General features: G+C 38.8%; 1 protein-coding gene across 1 annotated transcript in view; it reads left to right on the plus strand.

Annotated features, from left to right (window-relative positions):
• The window catches only part of LOC112051368 (ubiquinone biosynthesis monooxygenase COQ6, mitochondrial), a 36,245-nt gene extending 25,356 nt beyond the window's left edge, over positions 1 to 10,889 (plus strand). The window contains exons 4-9 of the mRNA XM_052888086.1: positions 3,606 to 3,713; positions 4,401 to 4,571; positions 4,923 to 5,125; positions 5,607 to 5,722; positions 8,193 to 8,359; positions 10,707 to 10,889. Of these exons, the coding sequence (XP_052744046.1) occupies positions 3,606 to 3,713; positions 4,401 to 4,571; positions 4,923 to 5,125; positions 5,607 to 5,722; positions 8,193 to 8,359; positions 10,707 to 10,736 (795 nt within the window). The 3' untranslated portion in view covers positions 10,737 to 10,889. The remainder of the gene's footprint in view (positions 1 to 3,605; positions 3,714 to 4,400; positions 4,572 to 4,922; positions 5,126 to 5,606; positions 5,723 to 8,192; positions 8,360 to 10,706) is intronic.
• The last annotated feature ends 11,130 nt before the right edge of the window (positions 10,890 to 22,019 follow it).

Raw genomic sequence — 22,019 nt, forward strand, 5'->3', positions numbered from 1 at the left:
GCGGGCGTCCGCTAGTCTAAAGTAAAAAAAGTCTTTGCGTTCTTTTTCTAATGAAATTAATAAAAATCTCCGATATCCAATGATTTACTGTGTTCTCAATATTAGATACATTGCTTTTATCTTTTCCAAGATATTTTACTGCGTCATATCACTCTACCGTCTAAGTCCAATTTCGTTCTAAGAGTGTAATGGTAATTTCAGGTCATAAATGAGGTCTTATGAAAAAGTTTCGGCTGGCAGATGTAGTTTTCTGGGCTCGTAGTCTAAGATTCGAAAAAAGGAATGTGACATGTATGGTCCAGGATAAAAATGCTCCACAGATCCTTGGACATTCCTTGAAGAATATTAGCAGACCTTTGTGCACATAAGTATGAGTCGCAGTATCAGGCTCACCGTAGAGCACGATTGTCCTCTGAGTATGAATTAATGTTTTTCTTTCACCGTTTGAGACACGTGATAATGAATTTCTAAAAGAGAAAGAGTATTACTAATTCTACAAAATATACATCAGTAGAAGCCCTGCGCCCTCGATCTGTCACTTCAGCCACATAATTACGAATGTTTTATTTAACTTTTAGGCAATTTTTACTCAATGCAAACAGAAGGCGTGGTTCGTGAAAACACACGGTGCGTTTTAAAAATAAACTTTATAATAACAACACAGTTTTAAGCGTGTTAGCTAGACGGTAGTGAGACAACTTCAGACTTGTGAGTCCAGCATCTCCTAATCTTTATTTTAAAGAAAAAAAATACACAATATGTTTGTAAAATACACATCACAAGAAAACTGAAAAAATTAAATAATGCAATGCACTTAATGGAGTTCTATGAATCTAACTTTACCGATTATTAGGAAATTGGGCCTCCCTTGGTCGCCTCATGGAGGGCGGATGCGAGGTATTGGAGATTCAAAGCCGCTCGTCTCCCTGGGAGAAGCGGAGATGTTTGCACCCCGTAGGGGTAACCTCCGAATTGTAGTCAGGGCATCTGTCTTGGCTAATATCTTTGGTAACCTCCCCCAGGAGCGAATTTGGGACTCTGCAGTACGTTTGACGGGTAACCTTACCGACACCGACTGATTCGTGCCGGTCCCGGTTGATTTGTTGTTGGGGGCCGACGTTATGGGTTGTATTGTGTACAGCCATTGCAGCTAAGTGCTTGTGTGAACTTTCAACGATAATTGGCCATAGTTTCCTAGGCCCTGTCCTGCCAGTAACGCCGTTGGACCCTGATGAGCCTTTCCAAGTGGCGGGGACTTATTGACCTTGTGCAGCGGTTTTGGGAAATTGAGGAATGCCTCTGCGTCTCGAGTGAACCCCTCCGACCAAGAATGTGAACTGTTTTATCAGAATAACATTGGTCGGCGTGATTTTCTGATTGTGTAAGTGCCGTAGGCTCCTTATGGGACCTCAGCGGCGTCACCGAGGGGTTGGGCGAGCGCAGAAGCATCGCCTGATGGGGCCCGAAGGCAGAAGCAAGTAGATGGGCGGAACGACTCTCTAAGGGCGTCTCCTCTGAGACTCGGGCCTTGGTCGGCGTGAGGATGGTCGATTTGTTACTCGTTTTTGTCCTCACGGCTTCCCCTCAGACAGCTAAGAGCCTTGGCAGAAAAGAGACTCTTGTCCATGGAACGGCGTATGATAAGAGACGAGGCTTTTCGGGTAAAGTATACTGCATTCACGCATACGCAATCTGCGCGAATATGAGGAATTGGTACACATTTCGGTGTCAACCTTTAATTGGCGCGCGCAATGCGTATGCATGTGTTGTTTGTATGTTACGCTTTTACCCCTAAATCTGAATCGATTTTAAAAAATTTAATCACAACTTCACGAGTAACCTAGTCTTCCTATTTAATCCCTGTATTCCCACGGGAATGGAACTTACGCGGTTGAAACCTACTTACTGAGATAATCGATGGCTGATAAAAGGAATAATTCTCTTGGATCATAATGCAGTTATGAGAAAAGACAGATATAGATGATTAAGATGTTGATATTTCATTTGGAGTTCGCGCAAGGCGTCCATTGTTTACGCGGTAGCGCGCGCCTGTTTTATACTATGTTTAGACACGTTCCACTGACGAGCTTCGTCCGTTGCTCATTTTTCTAATCTACCATGTAGATTAGGAACTGTATGGTACTTCAAGAGCCAGTTTTACTAAACTATAAATATTGTACGGTAAAAGTACTAGTCGTACCTATCCATCGTCGTTATCAACCCATATACGGCTCACTGCTGAGCTCGAGTCTCCTCTCAGAATGAGAGGGGTTAGGCCAATAGTCCACCACGCTGGCCCAATGCGGATTAGCAGACTTCACACACGCAGAGAATTAAGGAATTTTCTGGTGTGCAGGTTTCCTCACGATGTTTTCCTTCACCGTTTGAGACACGTGATATTTAATTTCTTAAAATGCACACAACTGAAAAGTTGGAGGTGCATGCCCCAGACCAGATTCGAACCCACACCCTCCGGAATCGGAGGCAGAGGTCATATCCACTGGACTATCACGGCTCTTACAAACTACAAACTTTAGCTATTTATAAATATTGGTATAGAAAATAATTCGAACAGCTGGAAACACTAAACGAGAGCGTCACTTTTTATTTCATCTTCCCGTAACCGAAACTAATATAAATTCCTTTGATTTCGGAGAAAAATGGCGTCCAATATATGTGATTTGTGACCATCGTCCGGTCATTTGCTTGCATCGAAACTGGGTCACTGTATTTGTGCCAATGGGGTTAGGGAAATATTTATGTGTTTGTATGTAAAGGTGCAATCGATTCGCTGAAATAATAACTTGAAAAAGAAATATCGTAATAGCCCAGTGGATATGACGTCTGCCTTTGATTCGGAGGGCGTGGATTCGAATCCAGTCCATGCATGCGCTTTCAACTTTTCAGTTGTGTGCATTTTAAGAAATTAAATACGTGTCTCAAACGGTGAGGGAAAAACATCGTGAGGAATGCATCGTCGTCGTCGTCGTTATCAACCCATATACGGCTCACTGCTGAGCTCGAGTCTCCTCTCAGAATGAGAGGGGTTAGGCCAATAGTCCACCACACTGGCCCAATGCGGATTGGCAGACTTCACACACGCAGAGAATTTAGAAAATTCTCACTTAATATGCATTCCTCCTCCTCCTCAGAGACGTGATAGCCCAGTGGATAGCCTAACCCCTCTCATTCTGAGAGAAGACTTGTGCTCAACAGTGAGCCGAATATGGGTTGCTAATGGTTAAAAATGTATGTGACCTACTTATCGGTAAGAAAGCGGCGGGGACGCCCAATTAGATATGTACTGACAAAAATTTATCAATCAATGTATTTATTTGCAGATACATTTTATGTGTACCTAGATAAATATAGGTGGTAGGGTGATGTAAATGATAAAGTCTTGCCATAATATGTAGGTACATATTTTGAAATTAAATGCACCACCTTCAAAGCTTTCAGTAGATGTTGAAAGTCGATTTTAACATAATTATTGACCAACGCCAATTTTTAACAAAATAATTTCAGTTTTCAGTTAGCCTTAATTCAGGTAAACTTGCACATCGTTTAGATATTGTTTGTAATGTTTTTTTTTGTTTAATTTCCAGATCGGAGCCGACGGAGTCAACTCGAAAGTCCGTCAATCGATGGGAGTGCAGTACGTGTCGTGGGACTACGACCAGATGGGCGTTGTGGCGACTCTACATCTAGCAGAGGTCTATATCTATACCTACTTATAATAAATCCGTAGAGAGGTCAATTGTGTACATGAAATATATTTCCAAAATAACTATCAGGGGGTGGTTAGTGATCGATACTGATACCAAAAATGCAATCAGTAAAATGTTTGTTTGTCTGTCTGTCTGTATGTACGTTATAGAAACAAAACTACTCGACGGATTTTAACGAAATTTGTTACTTATTTGATTATTGGCAGGTTATAGTACACTTTTAATCACGCTACGGTCAATAGGGGCAAAGCAGTGAAGGGAAATGTTGGGAAAACGGGAGAAATTATTCTTCTTCCGTCGTGTGTGCAGCCTTAATGGTTAAAGCTACAAAGAAATCATGAATGACGGAAATGTTCTCCTTAAAATTATAAAAAGAACACTACAGCATATATATGTCTATATTTTATGGTTGACTTACAATAACACGTGTAACTCCCGATAGCTTAGCAGTTCGGAGCTTTCTGATAGAGTAGGGTAGGGGTAGGTTAGGGCTAGAGTAGAGGTACTTAAAAGTTTACATCGACTTTCACGCGGACGAAGTCGTGGGCGTCCGCTAGTTCATTATAAACAGCCTAGCATTACTATGATTGACCTTAATTTTCAATTTGTTTGTTGGTAAACAGCTTATGAGTATGGCTTGATAGAATAATTGTGTCCCGATCTCTTCGTCAGGAGTGCGAGAACACGACCGCGTGGCAGCGCTTCCTTCCGTCGGGTCCGGTGGCACTGCTGCCGCTCAACTCGACCACCAGCTCGCTCGTGTGGTCCATGGGCACGGCGCAGGCGAAACACGTGCTCTCGCTGTCGGACGAGAGCTTCGTCGACGAGCTCAACGATGCACTGGTGAGTTTACATCATTCATCATCAGTGACAGCCGTTGAACGACCACTGCTGGACATAGGCCTCTTGCATAGACTGAATGCTGTCAGCTCGAGACTGCCAGCATTCTACAGATGTCTACGGTCCCTACTGGGGGTTGACCGTCACTGCGCATTCCGGTGCGGGGTGACTTGTTGCTTGTTGGGTGAGTGTGTTTGCAGCACCAGTCTCGAGCTGCCAGCATTCTACAGATGTCTACGGCCCTTAGTCGACCAACACTGTGCATTCCGGTGCGGGGTCGCCATTCCACCTTGGGACCCCAACGCCCAACGGCTCTTCGAACTATATGCAAAGTTATCTGTACAAATGTTCCAGTGGAAGCAGTACCCGCGCAGCAGCGCCGTGGACGCGTGCGTGTCGTGGGTGGGCGCGGCGCTGCGGCGGGCGGGACTGCCCGACGGCGCGCAGAGGCAGCTGCCGCCGAGCGTGCGCGCCGCCGCGCCCGCGTCCCGCGCCGCCTTCCCGCTCGGCTTCGGGCACAGCGCGCGCTACGTGGCGCCCGCCCGCGCGCTCGTCGGGTGAGTGCACGGCCGGAGGCGGCGCGCGGAGGCAGCTGCCGCCGAGCGTGCGCGCCGCCGCGCCCGCGTCCCGCGCCGCCTTCCCGCTCGGCTTCGAGCACAGCGCGCGCTACGTGGCGCCCGCCCGCGCGCTCGTCGGGTGAGTGCACGGCCGGAGGCGGCGCGCGGGGGCCACCAATCACTAAACCGTTTGCTTAAGAGCGCGCAGCGCGTCGATACGATATTGATAAAATTCGAAGCGCAAACGAGACGCCTAATTATGACTTTCACGTGAGTGAAAAGCACGGAGCGATTGACGCGCGACGCAAATTTTATGATGTGAGCGCCAAAACCATTTTTACCTAATTGCAAGTAAATTAAACAACATAACGAAAAACAAAATGGCCATGTTCAAGATATATACCTAATTTTCTATACAAAACAAAAATTTAAGAAAATAAGTTTGATTTTAAACTTGAATTTGAATTATATCTGATTTCAGGGATGCTGCGCATAGAGTTCACCCCCTGGCCGGTCAGGGGGTGAACCTTGGCTTCGGGGATGTGAAAGACCTCACGCAGTTCCTATCCGATGCTTTGTACGCGGGATTGGATATCAGTAAGTTCACATCTAAGACATACAGCGCACCCAAATGGGCTCAAAACAACTAGATCTCATAGGCGTTTATAAAAAAAACATTGTACTAAAAAAGTAAACCATTACGCCTAGTTCGGACTACTTTAGTATTTTAGTCGAGTGCGAACAATTTTTGGGCGGTAAATCCAAAACGACTCGTTCGTACTCGACTAAAATACTAAGTATAATCTGTACGGTCTATTAGAGAGAAGTAGAGATATTGTGTATGGGCACAAGTACTTTTATGGTTAACTAGCTGACGACGCGCGTGGTTCCCGTTCCCATAGGAATGCGGGGATAATATATAGCCTATAGCCTTCCTGAATAGATGGCCTATCTAAAACTGAAATAACTTTTCAAATCGGTCCAGTAGTTCCTGAGATTTAGCGCGTTCAAACAAATTCTTCAGCTTTATAATATTAGTATAGATTAAAGGATGGCTGCAGATGGCAGTTCAACGCGTTTGAAATTTCGTCATCATCATCATCATTATCAACCCACATTCGGCTCACTGCTAAGCACGAGTCTCCTCTCAGAATGAGAGGGGTTAGACCAATAGTTTACCACGCTGGCCCAATACGGACTGGCAGACTTCACACACGCAGAGAATTAAGAAAATTTTCTGGTATGCAGGTTTCCTCACGATGTTTTTCCTTCACTGTGTGAGACACGTGATATTTAATTTATTAAAATGCACACAACTGAAAAGTTGGAGGTGCATGCCCCGGACCGGATTCGAACCTACACCCTCCGGTAATGGAGGCAGAGGTCATACCCACTGGGCTTTCACTTGTTCGCCGTGTTGTCCTGTGAAGAAAATAGATTCCTTCCGCTAGGTAAAGGTTTTTTTTTTATTGCTTACAAGTTAGCCCTTGACTACAATCTCACCTGATGGTAAGTGATGATGCAATCTAAGATGGAAGCGGGCTAACTTGTTAGGAGGAGGATGAAAATTCACACCCCTTTCGGTTTCTACACGACATCGTACCGGAACGCTAAATCGCTTGGCGGTACGTCTTTGCCCGTAGGGTGGTAACTAGTAGACCACAAGCCAATGGACAAAAATAACCTGTGAAATGAACCAACGTGAATAACGCTTAGAAGGCTGTTACTATATCAGAAAAAAATACCGACCGAATTGAGAACCTCCTCCTTTTTGAAGTCGGTTAAAAATAACTCTAAGCACTATAACGTATATGTTATCTAACTTTCGCACTGCCTTACTGTTATGTGAAGGAAATGGACTCTTTCCGCTTGGTGAAGTTGAACAAGATGGTGAATTTATTGAGGATGATGATGGTGGTGATGATGATGATGATGGTGATGATGATGGTGACTGTGATATTATATATACCTTATGAAAATAAACGCGACAATGATAAATTTAGATGCGAACAACATAAAACTACTCTGTACCATAATAGTTTATTCATTGCGGCAGTAAGAATTTATAATAAGTTACCAAAAGAAATTAGGAATGAAAAGAATGTAAATTGCTTTAAAAATAATTTATATAAATACCTAACTCAACAGGCATTCTACAGTGTAAATGAGTATTTAAGTTGATATTATTGTTATTTTCATACATATTTTAATTGTAAAGATGTAAATTTTAAATGGTGAAATTGTCATTTGAATCATTAAATACTTAATAAATAATTTGCATGCCTAATTGGCAAGATACATTTACCATCTATATCTACCGACCACCTGTATAAATAATGCATGTATCTGCAAAGAAATAAATTGATTGATTGATTGATTGATTGATGATGATGGTGATGGTGATGATGATGATGACTGTGATGCTGATGATGATGACGGTGATGATGATGATGATAAAGTTGATGACGATGATGATGTTGATGATGATGTTGGATGATGGTGATAATGATGATGATGATGATGATTACGATGATTACGATGATGACGATGATGATGATGTTGATGACGATGATGATGGTGGTGATGATGATGATGATGGTGATGATGATGGTGACTGTGATGATGATGGTGATAATGATGATGATGATGATGATTACGATGATTACGATGATGACGATGATGATGATGTTGATGACGATGATGATGGTGGTGATGATGATGATGATGGTGATGATGATGGTGACTGTGATGATGATGGTGATGATGATGATGATAACGGTGATGACGATGATGATGTTGATGATGATAAAGTTGATGACGATGATGTTGATGATGATGTTGGATGATGGTGATAATGATGATGACGATGATGATGATTACGATGATGACGATGATGATGATGTTGATGACGATGATGATGGTGGTGATGATGATGATGATGACTGTGATGCTGATGATGATGGTGGTGATGATGATGATAGTGATGATGATGGTAGTGATGATGATGATGATGTTGATGATGATGATGATGATGATGATGATGATGATGATGATGATCAATCCGCAGCGCACCCCAGTCCGCTGGAGAAGTACGAGAGCGGCCGCCAGCGCCACAACGTGCCCACGCAGCTGGCGAGCGACGCGCTGTGCCGCCTCTACTCGCTGCAGCTGGTGCCCGCCGTGCTGGCGCGCAGCGTCGGCCTGCAGCTCACCAACGCCTTGCACCCCATCAAGGTATTTCTCTGTTTTTTTTTTATTCTATAGGAGTTAGTTATGTATAAATAATAAAATTGAGTGGCTCAAAAAAGAAAGGAAGATTAGTGAAGGAAGTCCTCAAGAAGAAATTAAAGAAAGTTTTCCTTGGGGACCCCATCACTGACGGATTTACTTAATAGAAATTGTTTTGCACCTTTTGTATTTTTTTTTTTGTGTTATTTCATTTTATAATATTAAATTCCTAGGTTACCTTAGTTTTAATTATCTTATTAAAATTAGATTTAGCAATTACTTTTAAAAAATAACTAGAATGATGAGCGTCAACTCGCCAACAAACTGCCTGTACAGTTTGGCGAGAGTATCGATATGTAAAATAGTTGTTATATCTTATCAATAAAATAAATTAAAAAAAAAATGTAGCAATTGATTGACTGGTAAATAGGCTACTGAAGGTTAATGCGTGTCTCTGTCAGGAATCCAATAATAAACCAAGTTATTTATTAACACAGCGAATAATATATAACTTTAAGATACATAAAATGCCTTAACTTAGCGGACTGGTTATAATGAATAAACTAGAACACAAGCGAAGACGAGTTAGGAACGATTGCTTTAACTTAACATCGAAGTGAACGTTCTTACAGAAAATGTTTACATAGCAGTTTGCATGCTTAGGGTTCACTGCAAACGGTATTTATGATTGAGTATAAGGCACGCTACAATTCAATTACAACATAGAAACAAAGACAACACGACCGGAAGAGGTTAACTTATAGTCTGGCACGTTCGTTGATGACACTCCCATGACATGCGGGTGACGGGGGGAAAACTGTGCGGGTGTGAAGTGCGAGGAAGTCAGATGCATCAGTCGTGGGTTTTTCATTCATCGCTACACGTCTCCCGGCCCGCGCGGACCATCATGAGTATTGATCAACGTTGCCAAGCTAGAGTGTTAGTTTTTTTTTTATTTCTTACAAGTAAGACCTTGATTACAATCTCACCTGATAGTAAGTTATGAAGAAACGGGCTAACTTAGAACAGGTACAAGTTTTTTCTACCCGTACCTAAATCGCTTGGCGGTACGTCTTTGCTCATAGGGTGGTAACTAGCCACGGCCGATGCCTACCACCAGACCAGACTTAAGCCAATTTAGAAAATGTAAATTCCTTATAACATCTATATTTATTACCCTTTTAAAAAAGTGTCAACTGGCCTTTAAAAAGAAAATATAAAATCCTAAATTTAAAACCCTTTTAAAAAAGTGTCAAAATCAAAATCAAAATCAAAAATCATTTATTTCAAGTAGGCTCAGTTTACAAGCACTTTTGACACGTCAGTTGTCAACTAGCCTATTGGTATGTACAGCGCCATCTAGCGAGACACGTGAACGAACAAATGATTTCAAGTTTAGCACCGTACGTCATAGATGGCGTCACTAATCACACGGAATAATAGTTTGCGAATTTCGAGAACAAATTGCTAACGCCCTTACAATGTAAATTCATGTTCATACAGAGTTTTGAAAGAAATGATACAGATTGTTTTTTTTATTTTAATATTATAATAATCTGTATCTTTTTTTACAAAACTCTTTATGAACTTGAATTTACATTGTAGAACTAAATTCTACTATCTTAAATGTTGCACTATTAATTATATTATGTAGATAAATAGATGGATGCAAAAATATAAAGCTAATAATAATGTAGTACTACATTAATATCCACTAGAACATACAGCGCCACCTAGCGAACCGCACGTGAACGAACAAATGACTTCAAGTTTAACTCCGCACATCATAGATGGCGTCACTAATTAATTACACAGAATAATATTTTTGCGAATCTCATTAACAAATTGCCCGTGCCTTTACATACAATGTAAATTCAAGTTCAGAGTTTTGAACGAAAAGATTCAGCATATTTTTTATATTAATAGTTGACTTGGAACAAAGATGATCATTATTAGCCGCTTAAGGTTATTGCCGGCCAATTCACTAACTTTGACGTAAATGTTTGTGGACATAATTATGAAATTGACCACGTGGTTTCGTATTCACTATTTATTTAATGCTAACTGATCAAAGTTCAGGTTATATGTAAAAAATATTATCCCATGCCTACTAAAATCCTTCGTGGATATCATATTATGATGACATTGCCCAGTTGCCATTGTGAATTTTTTTAACAATATTAACGGAATACGAAAAATGCGATTGTTATTGATTTGATGTTAATTAGGTAGTTAATAAGTGGAAGTTTGGAAACCCGCATAGGAGCAACGTGGGTCGATATCCTCTCTCCTATAAGGAGATAGCCGTAATTAGAGAAAGGAATGATTCTAATAATAGTTTGATTTGTTTCAGAAAATGATCATGTCTCACGCAACGACGTAAATGCAATAGAAGATATGAAATGTATTGAAGTTGATTTTATTATCTGTTAATTAAACGAGAATAGATAAGGTTTGTTTTGTGGTTTGTATTATTTATAAGAAACTGTGGTGTAAGATTGTTTAAACTGTAAATAAATTATTTTGTTAATTATTACTTTTCTTTGAATTTACAAGCACTTTTAACCGACTTCAAACCGAGTTAGATTGTATGTACCCAGGAAATGTATTTCCTTAGAATCTTAGAGGGTACTATTTAGCTACCTAACCCTAATTTATTGACAACTAGCAGTTCAGAATTCAGTTTTTACAAATCCTGCGGGAACCATGGATTTTTCAGGGATGAAAAGTATCGTAGTAGTAATCCAAAGTAAAATCTATTTCCATTCTAATTTTTAGCAAAATCGCTTCAGTAGCCGCAACGTAAAAGAGGAACAAACATATAGTAGTATATCACATCACATTAATGTGATTAGTGTGATGTGATATACTACTATATATTACTAGCAGAAATTAAAATTATATAGGTTTTTGATATATCCAATCCACCCCAACATCTCAAGAAATGTCCAGTATTTTTTGGAAAGCTGTCGAATAAACCAACGCAATCGTCTTGCCGATTAAAATATTTAAAAAATATTGTAGTTTCTAGACACACTTGTACTTATATCCGGTAAAAAAATGCTGGCAACAGTTCTTGAACCGGTGTTCTATTTCCGCAATCAAGATGGCGGTCGGCGACGTTCGAAATTCGAATGTAACAAAAACATGTAAATTAAGAGTTTCCGGGAGCAGTGTACTCTCGGACATTCACGTAGAAATATAATAGGTATTCTAGATAAAATGGATTAACTTTAAAAACTCAGTACTTAATTCGTCTTATTTAAATTAAATTAAGGGATCCGCACCGGCTTCGCAAAGGCGCAATGTAGATTGTAGATACTACTAGCGGACGCCCGCGATTTCGTCCGCGTGAAACTCTATGTAAACTTTCAACTACCCCTACCCTACCCCCTACCCTACCCTACAATACCTTACCCTACAATACCTTACCCTACCATACCCCTACCCTACCATACCCCTACCCTATCCCTACCCTACCCTACCCCTACCCTACCATACCCCTACCCTATCCCTACCCTACCCTACACCTACCCTACCATACCCTTACCTTTTCCTAAATTTTCTTTGCTATAAACCTTACGGAGCCCGAGAACTTTCCAACGAATGCAAAACCGTGGAAATCGGTTCGTGCGTTCTGGAGTTACAGCGTCAGGAAGGAAAACCCGAATTATTTTTATATAGTAGATTATGGGCCAAGTGATCAATCTATACTCGAGCTAAGTGAGCCGATTATGGGTTAATCAAATCGAATCTCTCGGTTTCACCTCTTATTCCGAGGCAATACGGGAATAAAATATAGCATCATTATCAACTTTAATTCGGCTGACTGTTGAGCACGAGTCTCGTCAATATTATAAAGCTGAAGAGTTTGTTTGTTTGTTTGATTGAACGCGCTAATCTCAGGAACTACTGGTCCGATTTGAAAAAATCTTTAAGTGTCAGATAGCCCATTTATCGAGGAAGGCTATATATTATGCCCGTATCCCTACGGGAACGGGAACCACGCGAGTGAAACCGCGCGGCGTCAGCTAGTACCTAATGGTAATATGATTAGTCTATGCTACGATATCTTATATCTCGGGTCACAACCGGGACGAAGCGTACGGCCCGCTAGCCGCTGTGTCTCCGCTTTTCTGTGATATCTTTCGAGATGCGTATTTTATCTACTGCGTACTATTTAATCTTGAAACTACTAGTGCACGGGACTGTGTTTATGTTAGGCGATTCAATGTGGTAGGCATTACAATACCCAATTGAAAGTAATAGGCTAGTAGACATTTTTTACAAATGTTCTTAAATAGTTCATTATCGTTCTACTAGATTTTTTAATACGTTTTTGACAATACGAGCCAAAACGCCTGTCGGCCATGACGGTCTATATTTTTTCAACTGTTTTATGACGTCACGTCACTATAACAAATCCCTTACAAACGTAGCGTTTTACAAAAATAAAAGTTAACAATTAGTATTTAGTTTGACGTTTAGTACATCAAGTGTTAGTGATGTCACAAAATGGACGACAACGTTTTTGACGTTTAGAAAATTTGTAAAAATATGTGTTAATGAAATTAAATTTTTAACCGACTTCAAAACGAAGGAGGTTATCGATTCGTCGGTAAGAAATCCTTGACTTTTATTAATTGATATCGATATATTTCTGACCCATAATCCATGTACTACACGAAATTAATATTGTTTATATTAAATTTGATATGAGTCGACTATTATGTCTCGGACGTAGATACCTACGTAACTCATATTCTATCCGCTTAAGAAATATTAGTTACAAATTACAATGTACCTACATGTAAAATACGTTAAAACCGTTCACCGTATTTTTAACAAGTGATACGGATGTGAGAATGTTCGTTACTTCCGACTCACACGTAGTCGATGGGGCGAGGCCTTAGTATAGCGCGCGACGGGTTTACGACCACAAAATGCCCGTTGCCTTGTGCGTCACACAAGGGTGACCACGCGTTCCGACTTCCGTATAAAAGAGCACCATATGTGAGATGTGAAATTCTGTTTTTCACAAATCCCGCGGGAACCATTAATTTTGCCGGGATTTAAATTAACCAACATATTGTCCTCTATCTTCCAGTGAAAGTCAGGAATCTAGTTCAGCCGTTCCAGATAAAATTAAAAAAAAACTTATATTGTGTAAATGTAAATGACTAACAAGGCTAAAACTCTTGTGACACAACGTCGGAGTATTGCCCGACTAGTCTCGAGCCCATATTCTGCTTGTCTATGCAACGCGCCGTGAGTCAATTTGCATCTTGGCTCACCATTGGCATTTCACGTAAGAAATATATGATTATACAAAAACGAGCTAGTCAGTTTATTGATATAGGTTTTATATTAGGTAGGGTATTTACTAGACCTGGCTCTGCACGATACAGATCAATCTAGTGTGGAGACCACGAGCAATCAAATACTTGGTTTTTGTATCTGTTTTTGGTTAATAAAGATTTTTATTTATTTCTCTATAAGTGATTAGTGATATAAGATTTATAGGTGGAAATCGGAACTTACGTTTGCTGTGAATAGAAATGTCCCGTTTTAGAAAGTAACTAATGGTCATATTAGTCATGCAGCTGCCGCGCTATCGACCGCGGCTAGCTTATTGCGCGCGCTGGGAGGGAGACATCACTAATAATAATAATGGCGTTAAAGGCAGCCATCTTGTTTCCAAGGCATCTTATAAAGGTTACCCGAGCGAATTTCGATTTTATTACTGTGAGATAAGATTGATATTTAAGTTTTCAATTGTTTGAGTAAGAAAAACGTTATTGTTAAAAACGTGAGACATCTCTTTGTTTATTTATTTCAAGAAAGTCCCCCAGAAATACCTGGGTTTTTTAGAAAACAATATAAGTAGGTAGGTCGGCACCTACTTAGTGATACTCTGGCAATAACACTTAATCCCATATTAATTCTAAGAATCTATTTAGAAAACGAGTGTTAATTAAGTAAGTACCCTTAGTTGGTACTTAGATACATATTTGGGTAATTTGATTCGTCATACTTTGTACTCTACTTTAATAGTTATTAACTTTTGAATAGGTATGATTAAAACAATTAGTAAAAAATCTTGTCAAGTAGGTACGTGGGTAAGTAACTTGATAATTAGGAACTTCGTAAATAAGTATATGAGAGGCAATTAACAGTAATAAGCCGTTACAATGCAAAGTTTTAAACAATATTAGACCTCTGAATAGGTAAGTAAACATTTAAATTAATGGCTTTCTTTATGACAAAGATTTATTCATGGAATTTGAAAGCAAAGCTGTGCTCTGAAAGCTTTGGTTAATGCCCACCTGTACCTACTACCGAGATAAAAAGTTAAATATAGCTAGTTCTTAATGCACACATTGAAAAAGAAGAAAAAGATACCCTCATTCTGGTAGATAGTTAGAGGAACCTTCTAAATGAATAACAAAGACTGATTCATTGAAAAGATGACTCATATCACTGTGTAGGTCATTGTTGTGTAGACAAATATTATGACTAATTGAAATAAAGGTATCTATATTGTAACTTCGGTTCTTGCTAAATATCTTTGTAGCTCAATGGTTATGGAAATGGACTCAAATCCTATAGGCTCGATTCAAAGTGTACTATAAAGCCTGTAATGGTTAGACCTACTTCATAAAAGCTGAAAGTCAGCTCATGCCCATACCATAGATAATAGTGCAAAGAAAAAGAACGTCGTGGCTTTATGGTAAAAGTACCAGTATGTATGAATAAGTATTTCAAGATTTTTTTTCATATTTTCTACAGGATATCATGAGGGTGTCGTGCATAAATAGGGACTATGCTTTGAGACATTACGACAAAACCAAAAGTCATCTAAGTTTTGAGCAAATCAAGACAACCAGATACAAATTCAAATGGACATATTATATGTTTAGCATTGCTTAAATATATGTAGGTAGGTACTTACCGCAGTATTTTAGCTTTCTCAGTTAAAACTATGAGTTCAACACACTACGGTCTAAAATTAGCCCATTGAAGTCAATGATATTTTAAACTGAAAAGGCACGTAAAATGTAGGTACCTACATCGATTATGTTGCTTATGCATGAATGTCTGTTGGTCAAATTTTTCTACCTGCTATCTATGCAATAATGCTAAAATACCGTTAAACCTTTTTTGGGCCAGACTGTTGTATTGTAGGTACCTACTTAGGTAGGCTGAACCACAAAAAAATTGCTAAGGTAGGTTACCCTACCTTCTTATCTAAAATACGGTGAATTTCAAATAATTTATACTAGATAGTCTTTGGTGAATTCAATTTGTTTTATAATTGATATAATAGGTGGTACCTACCTACCTAGCACGATGATAGCTATGTTCGGCTCGTATTTAGTTACTTACGTACTTACTCACATATATTTATTTCCGTTATTCTGAACACTATCCATTACCTAGATCTAATTACGATTTCATTAAAAAGCAGAGTGACTAAGTATTTATGCAGGCGAAATCAATGGCTAAAGCTAGTTTCTATATAATTTTCCTACAAAATGTCCGAAGCCCCGAGCCCGATCGATGACGCTCGCGTCGCATTCCTCCTCCCGCCCCTCTACAGTCCGCTTCCCCCTTTCGCTCCGATTGTTCTCCGCGCATGTTCGTAAACTCGACACGGTCGATTTTATAACTCACCCCTGCCGGCGACTTCGCTTGCGCGTCTATATGAATTTATTGAAACTTCTTTATTTAATAATAGTCAATTGTCAGTAGTCATTATTCATTAATTTTTAGATGTTTCACAGTTTTAGATTAAAATAGGTAATAATTAATAATAGGTGGGTATACCTACAGTTAGGTACCTACATCGCAAAAATTAAGTTTAATTAAATAAGTACTTACTTAATGAAAGTATTTTTTATCGCTTAAATGACGTTTTGAACAAAGTATTTTATTAAATTTAAATTGTCAAACTCATCAATTTACATCATACAATATTAGAATAAGGTGCTTAGATAAAAAAAAAACAGTAAAAATTATAAGTAAGTAGGTAGGTAAGTAGATATTTCAAAGTGTATATCAAGTAAAAATAAATTATTTTTATTTGATAAACAGACAGATATTTTAATCGTAGAAGTTGTAGTGAGTTTTCGAATCCCTTCCCCTGACGTTGAATCATGTGCCGGACGCCATGTTTCAAGATAGACCAGGCACTGGATGGAGTGGAGTGTGCATAATATGACCGCATTCTGTTCACAGTTTTCAATTCAGAAAAGCATGCAGATAATGATTCTGGATGTTGCTAGGACTGTTGAACCATCCTTTTTATTTGTTTAGCGTAATCCTATTATTTAGCATATTAATTCAAGGTTGTTTGTTTTTAATTTAAAGGTAATAATATAGCATTTTGTCACTGTGGCTATGTATATCCGTGGTGTCACCTGGATCGAGGTAGCAGCTGAAAATCAGCGCCGCTTGGCCAAGTACTTTGCTTGGTTTATGCGGCACGATGCTGAGCTGTTACCTTTTTTCAAGGTTGTGCCAAACATAACGAAGTGGTTTTTGATGCTTCAACTACTTTAGTTTTGATTTTCAATTGATCAGGTGGTTGAAGCATCAGACACAACAATAGTGCTTACTTAGGCATTGTGGTGTATGGCACAATTTTTTAAATAAATGTTTTTTCTTTCTTTCTTTCTTTCTTTCCCCCACCTCGACATCTAGTAAATGGACTGAACAAAATATGTCTTGCAACAATGTCATTGCTTGTTATTAACACAGTACTCAATTGTTTCGTATGATTAAAGACTTACTTTTTAATTAAAGATTATAAATAAAACATTGGAATACTTTTGAATCAATAATATTAATTAAGACAATAGGGATGATGACAGTTTTTAAATTATATATAAATTAGAAGAACCTATGCTAAAAGTAAAGCAATTTTTTAAAAGTAACACGATATCTGCAATCATTATTATTATTTCAGAGTTACAGCGATTTAAAGGGTTCTAAGATTTGCGGCACTGCCACGGATTTCTGAAAACGCTCCATACAAAATGGCACGAATTAATGACGTCGTTGATTCGCTGATCATTAGATTTCTATGGGCGTTATAAAAATTACAAATATCTTTGTTATTGTTTAAAAATGTCACGTTTAATATAAGAAAGCTAAAAATGTATAAATTTTCATCTAATTACGGTAAAAGAATTTTAGTACATTTTGAATTTTACATATTAATTCTTTGGTTTTTACATATTAATTAGTTAATATTGACTTTATTTACCCGAAAATCAATATATTCAAACCTAGTCTTCATTCCCATTGACAGAACCGGAATTCACATTATTCACATTATATTCATGTTTAATTTGAAGAAAATATTGTTTTAACAACTTTTTATAAATTTCAAAAACGTCGGTTACGATAACAGTAACAGTGTCGCAAGTAACGGTTTTTAAATCAAATAATCAATTAAATCATACAGAAAGCCTCAGGAATAATCTGATCCTCTTAATGAATTAAGCAATTAAATTACTTAAATAGGAATAAATTGGTAAAAAAAAGCTTTTTTTAACAAAGATTTTATTTTACCAAATATTTATCTGATATCGAAATGGGTTGGACATAAAAAAACTGGACGAACCAAATGGCAATATCTAGAATCATAATTTGCATGCTTTTCACAGTTCAATACTGTGAACAGAATGCGGTCCTAATATTAAGCATACATAACTCCCTATGGCGCCTACACTAAAAGAATTTCATTGGAACTCCGCCATTTTGTTCCACAACTGCGCAGTTGCGCGACCCCGATAGCGTCGGGTATAAAAGCGGGTGACGTCAGCCGCGCACTTCATAAAATTTCTCATCCTGGTGCAGTGCGGACGTCTGTGAAGTGAAGTGCTAGAAAATTCTACAGAGCTCTGTGCCTGGTCGTTGCAGGTGTGTAATATTGTCTCAACTCGCAATACCTAAACCCTTATTTTTAAAAATGGGCTACAGTGCACACGAAAAGTCAGTTGTCGATTTTTGTGAAAGCAAAAGTGAATCTTTATCCAATTGGGTCCGCAAAGTTAAATGTAAGTCATTAAATGCTAAGACAAAGAGAAAGCGTGACTTGAGAATAATCGCCATATTGAGTAACTCCCTATCTCGCGCCGAGAGCGAGCTCCTTACTAAACAAAGAGAACGAGCTAGAAGGTGGGCTCAGATGCAAGCTGATCTCGGACTCAATAGTAAAGAAGAGGAAGTCGCCAAGCAGCAACGTGAAACAATCGATAGTTTATGGAAGAATGATCTCAGTGGCCTAGATAATTTTTTCAAAGAATTAGACAATGTCAAACCTATAGTCAATCAACCCATGTGTATTACTCAAGTAGGATGAATAATTAGGTAAAGTAAAAAAATTGTATTTGAATCTGTGATATATGTAGGATGTTTTCTAAATTACAGTCCCATTGCGTTTCGCGTGGGTCTGCAACGCACGGCCGCCATCTTGGCTGTCGGGACGCCATCGCTGAGCCACGAAATGGGTTTGTAGTAACGGTATCATGCATTTATTTAGTTGAATTTTATTTTAAAGATGTGTTCATTGTTAGTTAATATTTCAGTTTTCTATTGAGAGATAGTCTATTGGAATTAAAGTTTTATTCATATTGAATAAGAAATTGTAACATATGTTTAAGTATGATAATAAAAAGAATTTCAAAAGTATTGCGTTTACGAATTTTATTTCTAATCTCTACTTGTATTTTGTTTATTGGAATTTCACCCACCCGTGTATTATTCCATGAGTCACCACCGACTTCATGAAGATCTACGTAGCCGACGGCGTGACGTGTTCGAGATTCCGAGAGCTGCCTGCGACGAATCCACTGCTCCTGGTTTGCGAGACTGCCAAGTTGGCTCTACAGAGCGGCCGTGCACAGAAATAACTGCGACTTGCGCTTCCAATCCGGTATCAGCCCACAGTAGGTAACAGTTAGGCTGTTGCGTCATGATTTCATAACCTATAACCAATACTTGGCCCCACGCGGCCGTTTGGCATGTTGTTCTTTTCGAGCCCCAGATCCTTGGCCTAAACAGCTGAGGCGAGTCAACAACGCACGGACTCCTGTCTACGCTAACTCGCCTGAGTTAGCACCGCACGCTCTCTGCTTACTCGCCTGAGTTAGCAACGCACGCTCTCTGCTTACTCGCCTGAGTTAGCAACGCACGCTCGCGCCCAGTGACGGCTGGTGGGTGGCGAACGGCGTGTCGTGGCCGTTCCGGTTCATGCATAGGTGGTTTGTTCACAGTTATGCGTCGGTGAGTCAACTGTTTACACAGAATAACCTATGACTTCATTACTTGCCTTGATTTGACGTATTTTCCTATACATTATGATTTAATTGTGATTTAGAGGAAAAACATTTGTATAACTTATGTTTGGCGTGGAGATAATTGAATTATTTAAAGTATAATGCTTCTATCTGTATTGAGGATCAATTTATTGAGATTTGCATTAACCGTTTAGAGATTTGCGAATAAATTGACAACTGTGTATATAGTAGGGCAATGTTGTGCAATAACATTGAATTTGAACAGGCTTCCTCCTATGCCATGAACCTTGGAACAGGCCACACGCTGCGAACGTCTATACTATATTATCCTGCTGAAGAGTTGTGGGACGTCTTCTGACGTATGCTGAAGGTCTCCGCCTCTAGCCTAAATAGGTAACGAATTAGCCTAGCAATACTAGGACTTTATAACATTGAAATCTTAATTTGAATATTTAGGAAAGGTGTGCGATGTTGAGCAAATGTGGGCTGATCTATACTGGAAGCACATTGGACGAAAACATGACTAGTCGGTACTTACACAAATATTTTTAATCTACCTACCTATTAAGCTGTTGTTGACTATTGAAATTATTACATATTTTTACGCATAAGATAAACTGATTTTGAAGATTAACCTACTTCTACTCATATCTTATCAAAATAATCGCTTACTTGAAATGAAACGGTTACTTATTTCTGATTATTGTTAATTTTATGATCGCCAATTTTACTGAGCATCTATGTAATCAGAGATGTAAACTTCACAGCTGTCGACTGGGTGCAATGATGGTGAATAGGCGAGATCGATAAAGTTAAAGGTGGAACCTTCGAGAAGGCCGACCTATGGCTTTATAAAGACGAGCTGTCACCGACACCCTGGCGAATTATACCACAAATATCAAATCATTTAGGGGTCCTTCGAACAAGGCTATCCAACATCCCGACATCATTGGCGAAGTTGCATCACTGGCGAATTAGAACGAGTTTTAACATAAAAAAACCAACCTGACTGACGCGAGGCAGGTAAGTGGTCAAGAAATGTTGTGAGTTCGATGATTGATCACTTAACTTCAAAGAAACTACTGAATTGATTTTATAAACTTTAGAGGTTGCGTTTTTTAGAAAACTAATGGTAATGCAGAAATTGATTCTTTTTTTTATCTGTTTTATTTTTAATACACATGAATCTGGATTTTTGATATGATTTGAATCTGCCTAAAGGCAGGGTAGGGCAATTAACCATTTGATAGTTGAAATTTCAGATCTTTTGTTAAATGAGGCGCTCTATAAACCTACATATACATTATACTTTCATTCCGAAACAGCATTTTATATTTAGAATTTTGTTAACTGTTACGAGGTCGATGTTACCTAGAATACACACTTCGATAGGCACTTGAGCATATAATATTCAGAACAATTCGATAGGACTAAGGTCAGTGGAAGGACAAAGGTATTATAATTTCAATTAAGCTCAATTTGTACCTTTATTGAATGTTAAATTGGTGTTCCGTATTGCATATTTTGTGGCGAAGATTCGCCTTGTGTTTGTTTTTAATATGTTCAGGGATGCTGATGTTTCGTGCGGTGGTTTAACTGTCAGTCTGACAAACAATTGAACATATCTGCAAATATTGGTTGCTGTTCTACACCAGCTAAGCAATATCTAAACAATGGAAACCAATTCAAGGATGTGTCTTAGGAATTTCCCAGAATTAAAAAAACCCAGGGAGCCTAAATAACTCCATGGCATCGAAGTTGATTGGAAAATCCAAAAACTACAAAAGCCTCTAAAGTTGTATCCGCAATTACCAAAGTTTACGTAATTTGCCTGTTTTCAACTATACGCACCAACGTATACACACTATCGAAGGCTACTTTTACATATTTCGCTGTAGCCTTGGAGACTGCCCATAAACAATTGCAAGACTATGGCGTAATCATCGTTCTACTTTCGACATATTCATGTAGCTGCGTGGAGTAATGAGAACTCATTGATAAATTGTTCACATTGATGAAGCAAGCCAATACAATTACAACTGGAAATTGTAGCAAAATGTTACGTGAAGAAACAATTCTTATCATAATTACTACTTCTATATTTGTACTCTGGATTATATACACAAATTGCCGCAACTTCTTACATATATTATCATTTCTGTCAAAATCAAATCACTGAAATAGGAAAATATATCCTGTAACATGAGTAGGCGTCACGAAGATGGACATTTTTAAAAAAAGGGTAAGTGGTAACTTTCTTAGAAATTAAAGATTTTATTTATAGTACATAGAAGGTAGTATTTATGGACATGATCTCCAAATGACATGGCAGACGATCTCCATCACCTATAAACAGAACA

The sequence above is a fragment of the Bicyclus anynana genome, chromosome 21 (genome assembly GCF_947172395.1).
Source record: "Bicyclus anynana chromosome 21, ilBicAnyn1.1, whole genome shotgun sequence".
NCBI lineage: Eukaryota > Metazoa > Arthropoda > Insecta > Lepidoptera > Nymphalidae > Bicyclus > Bicyclus anynana.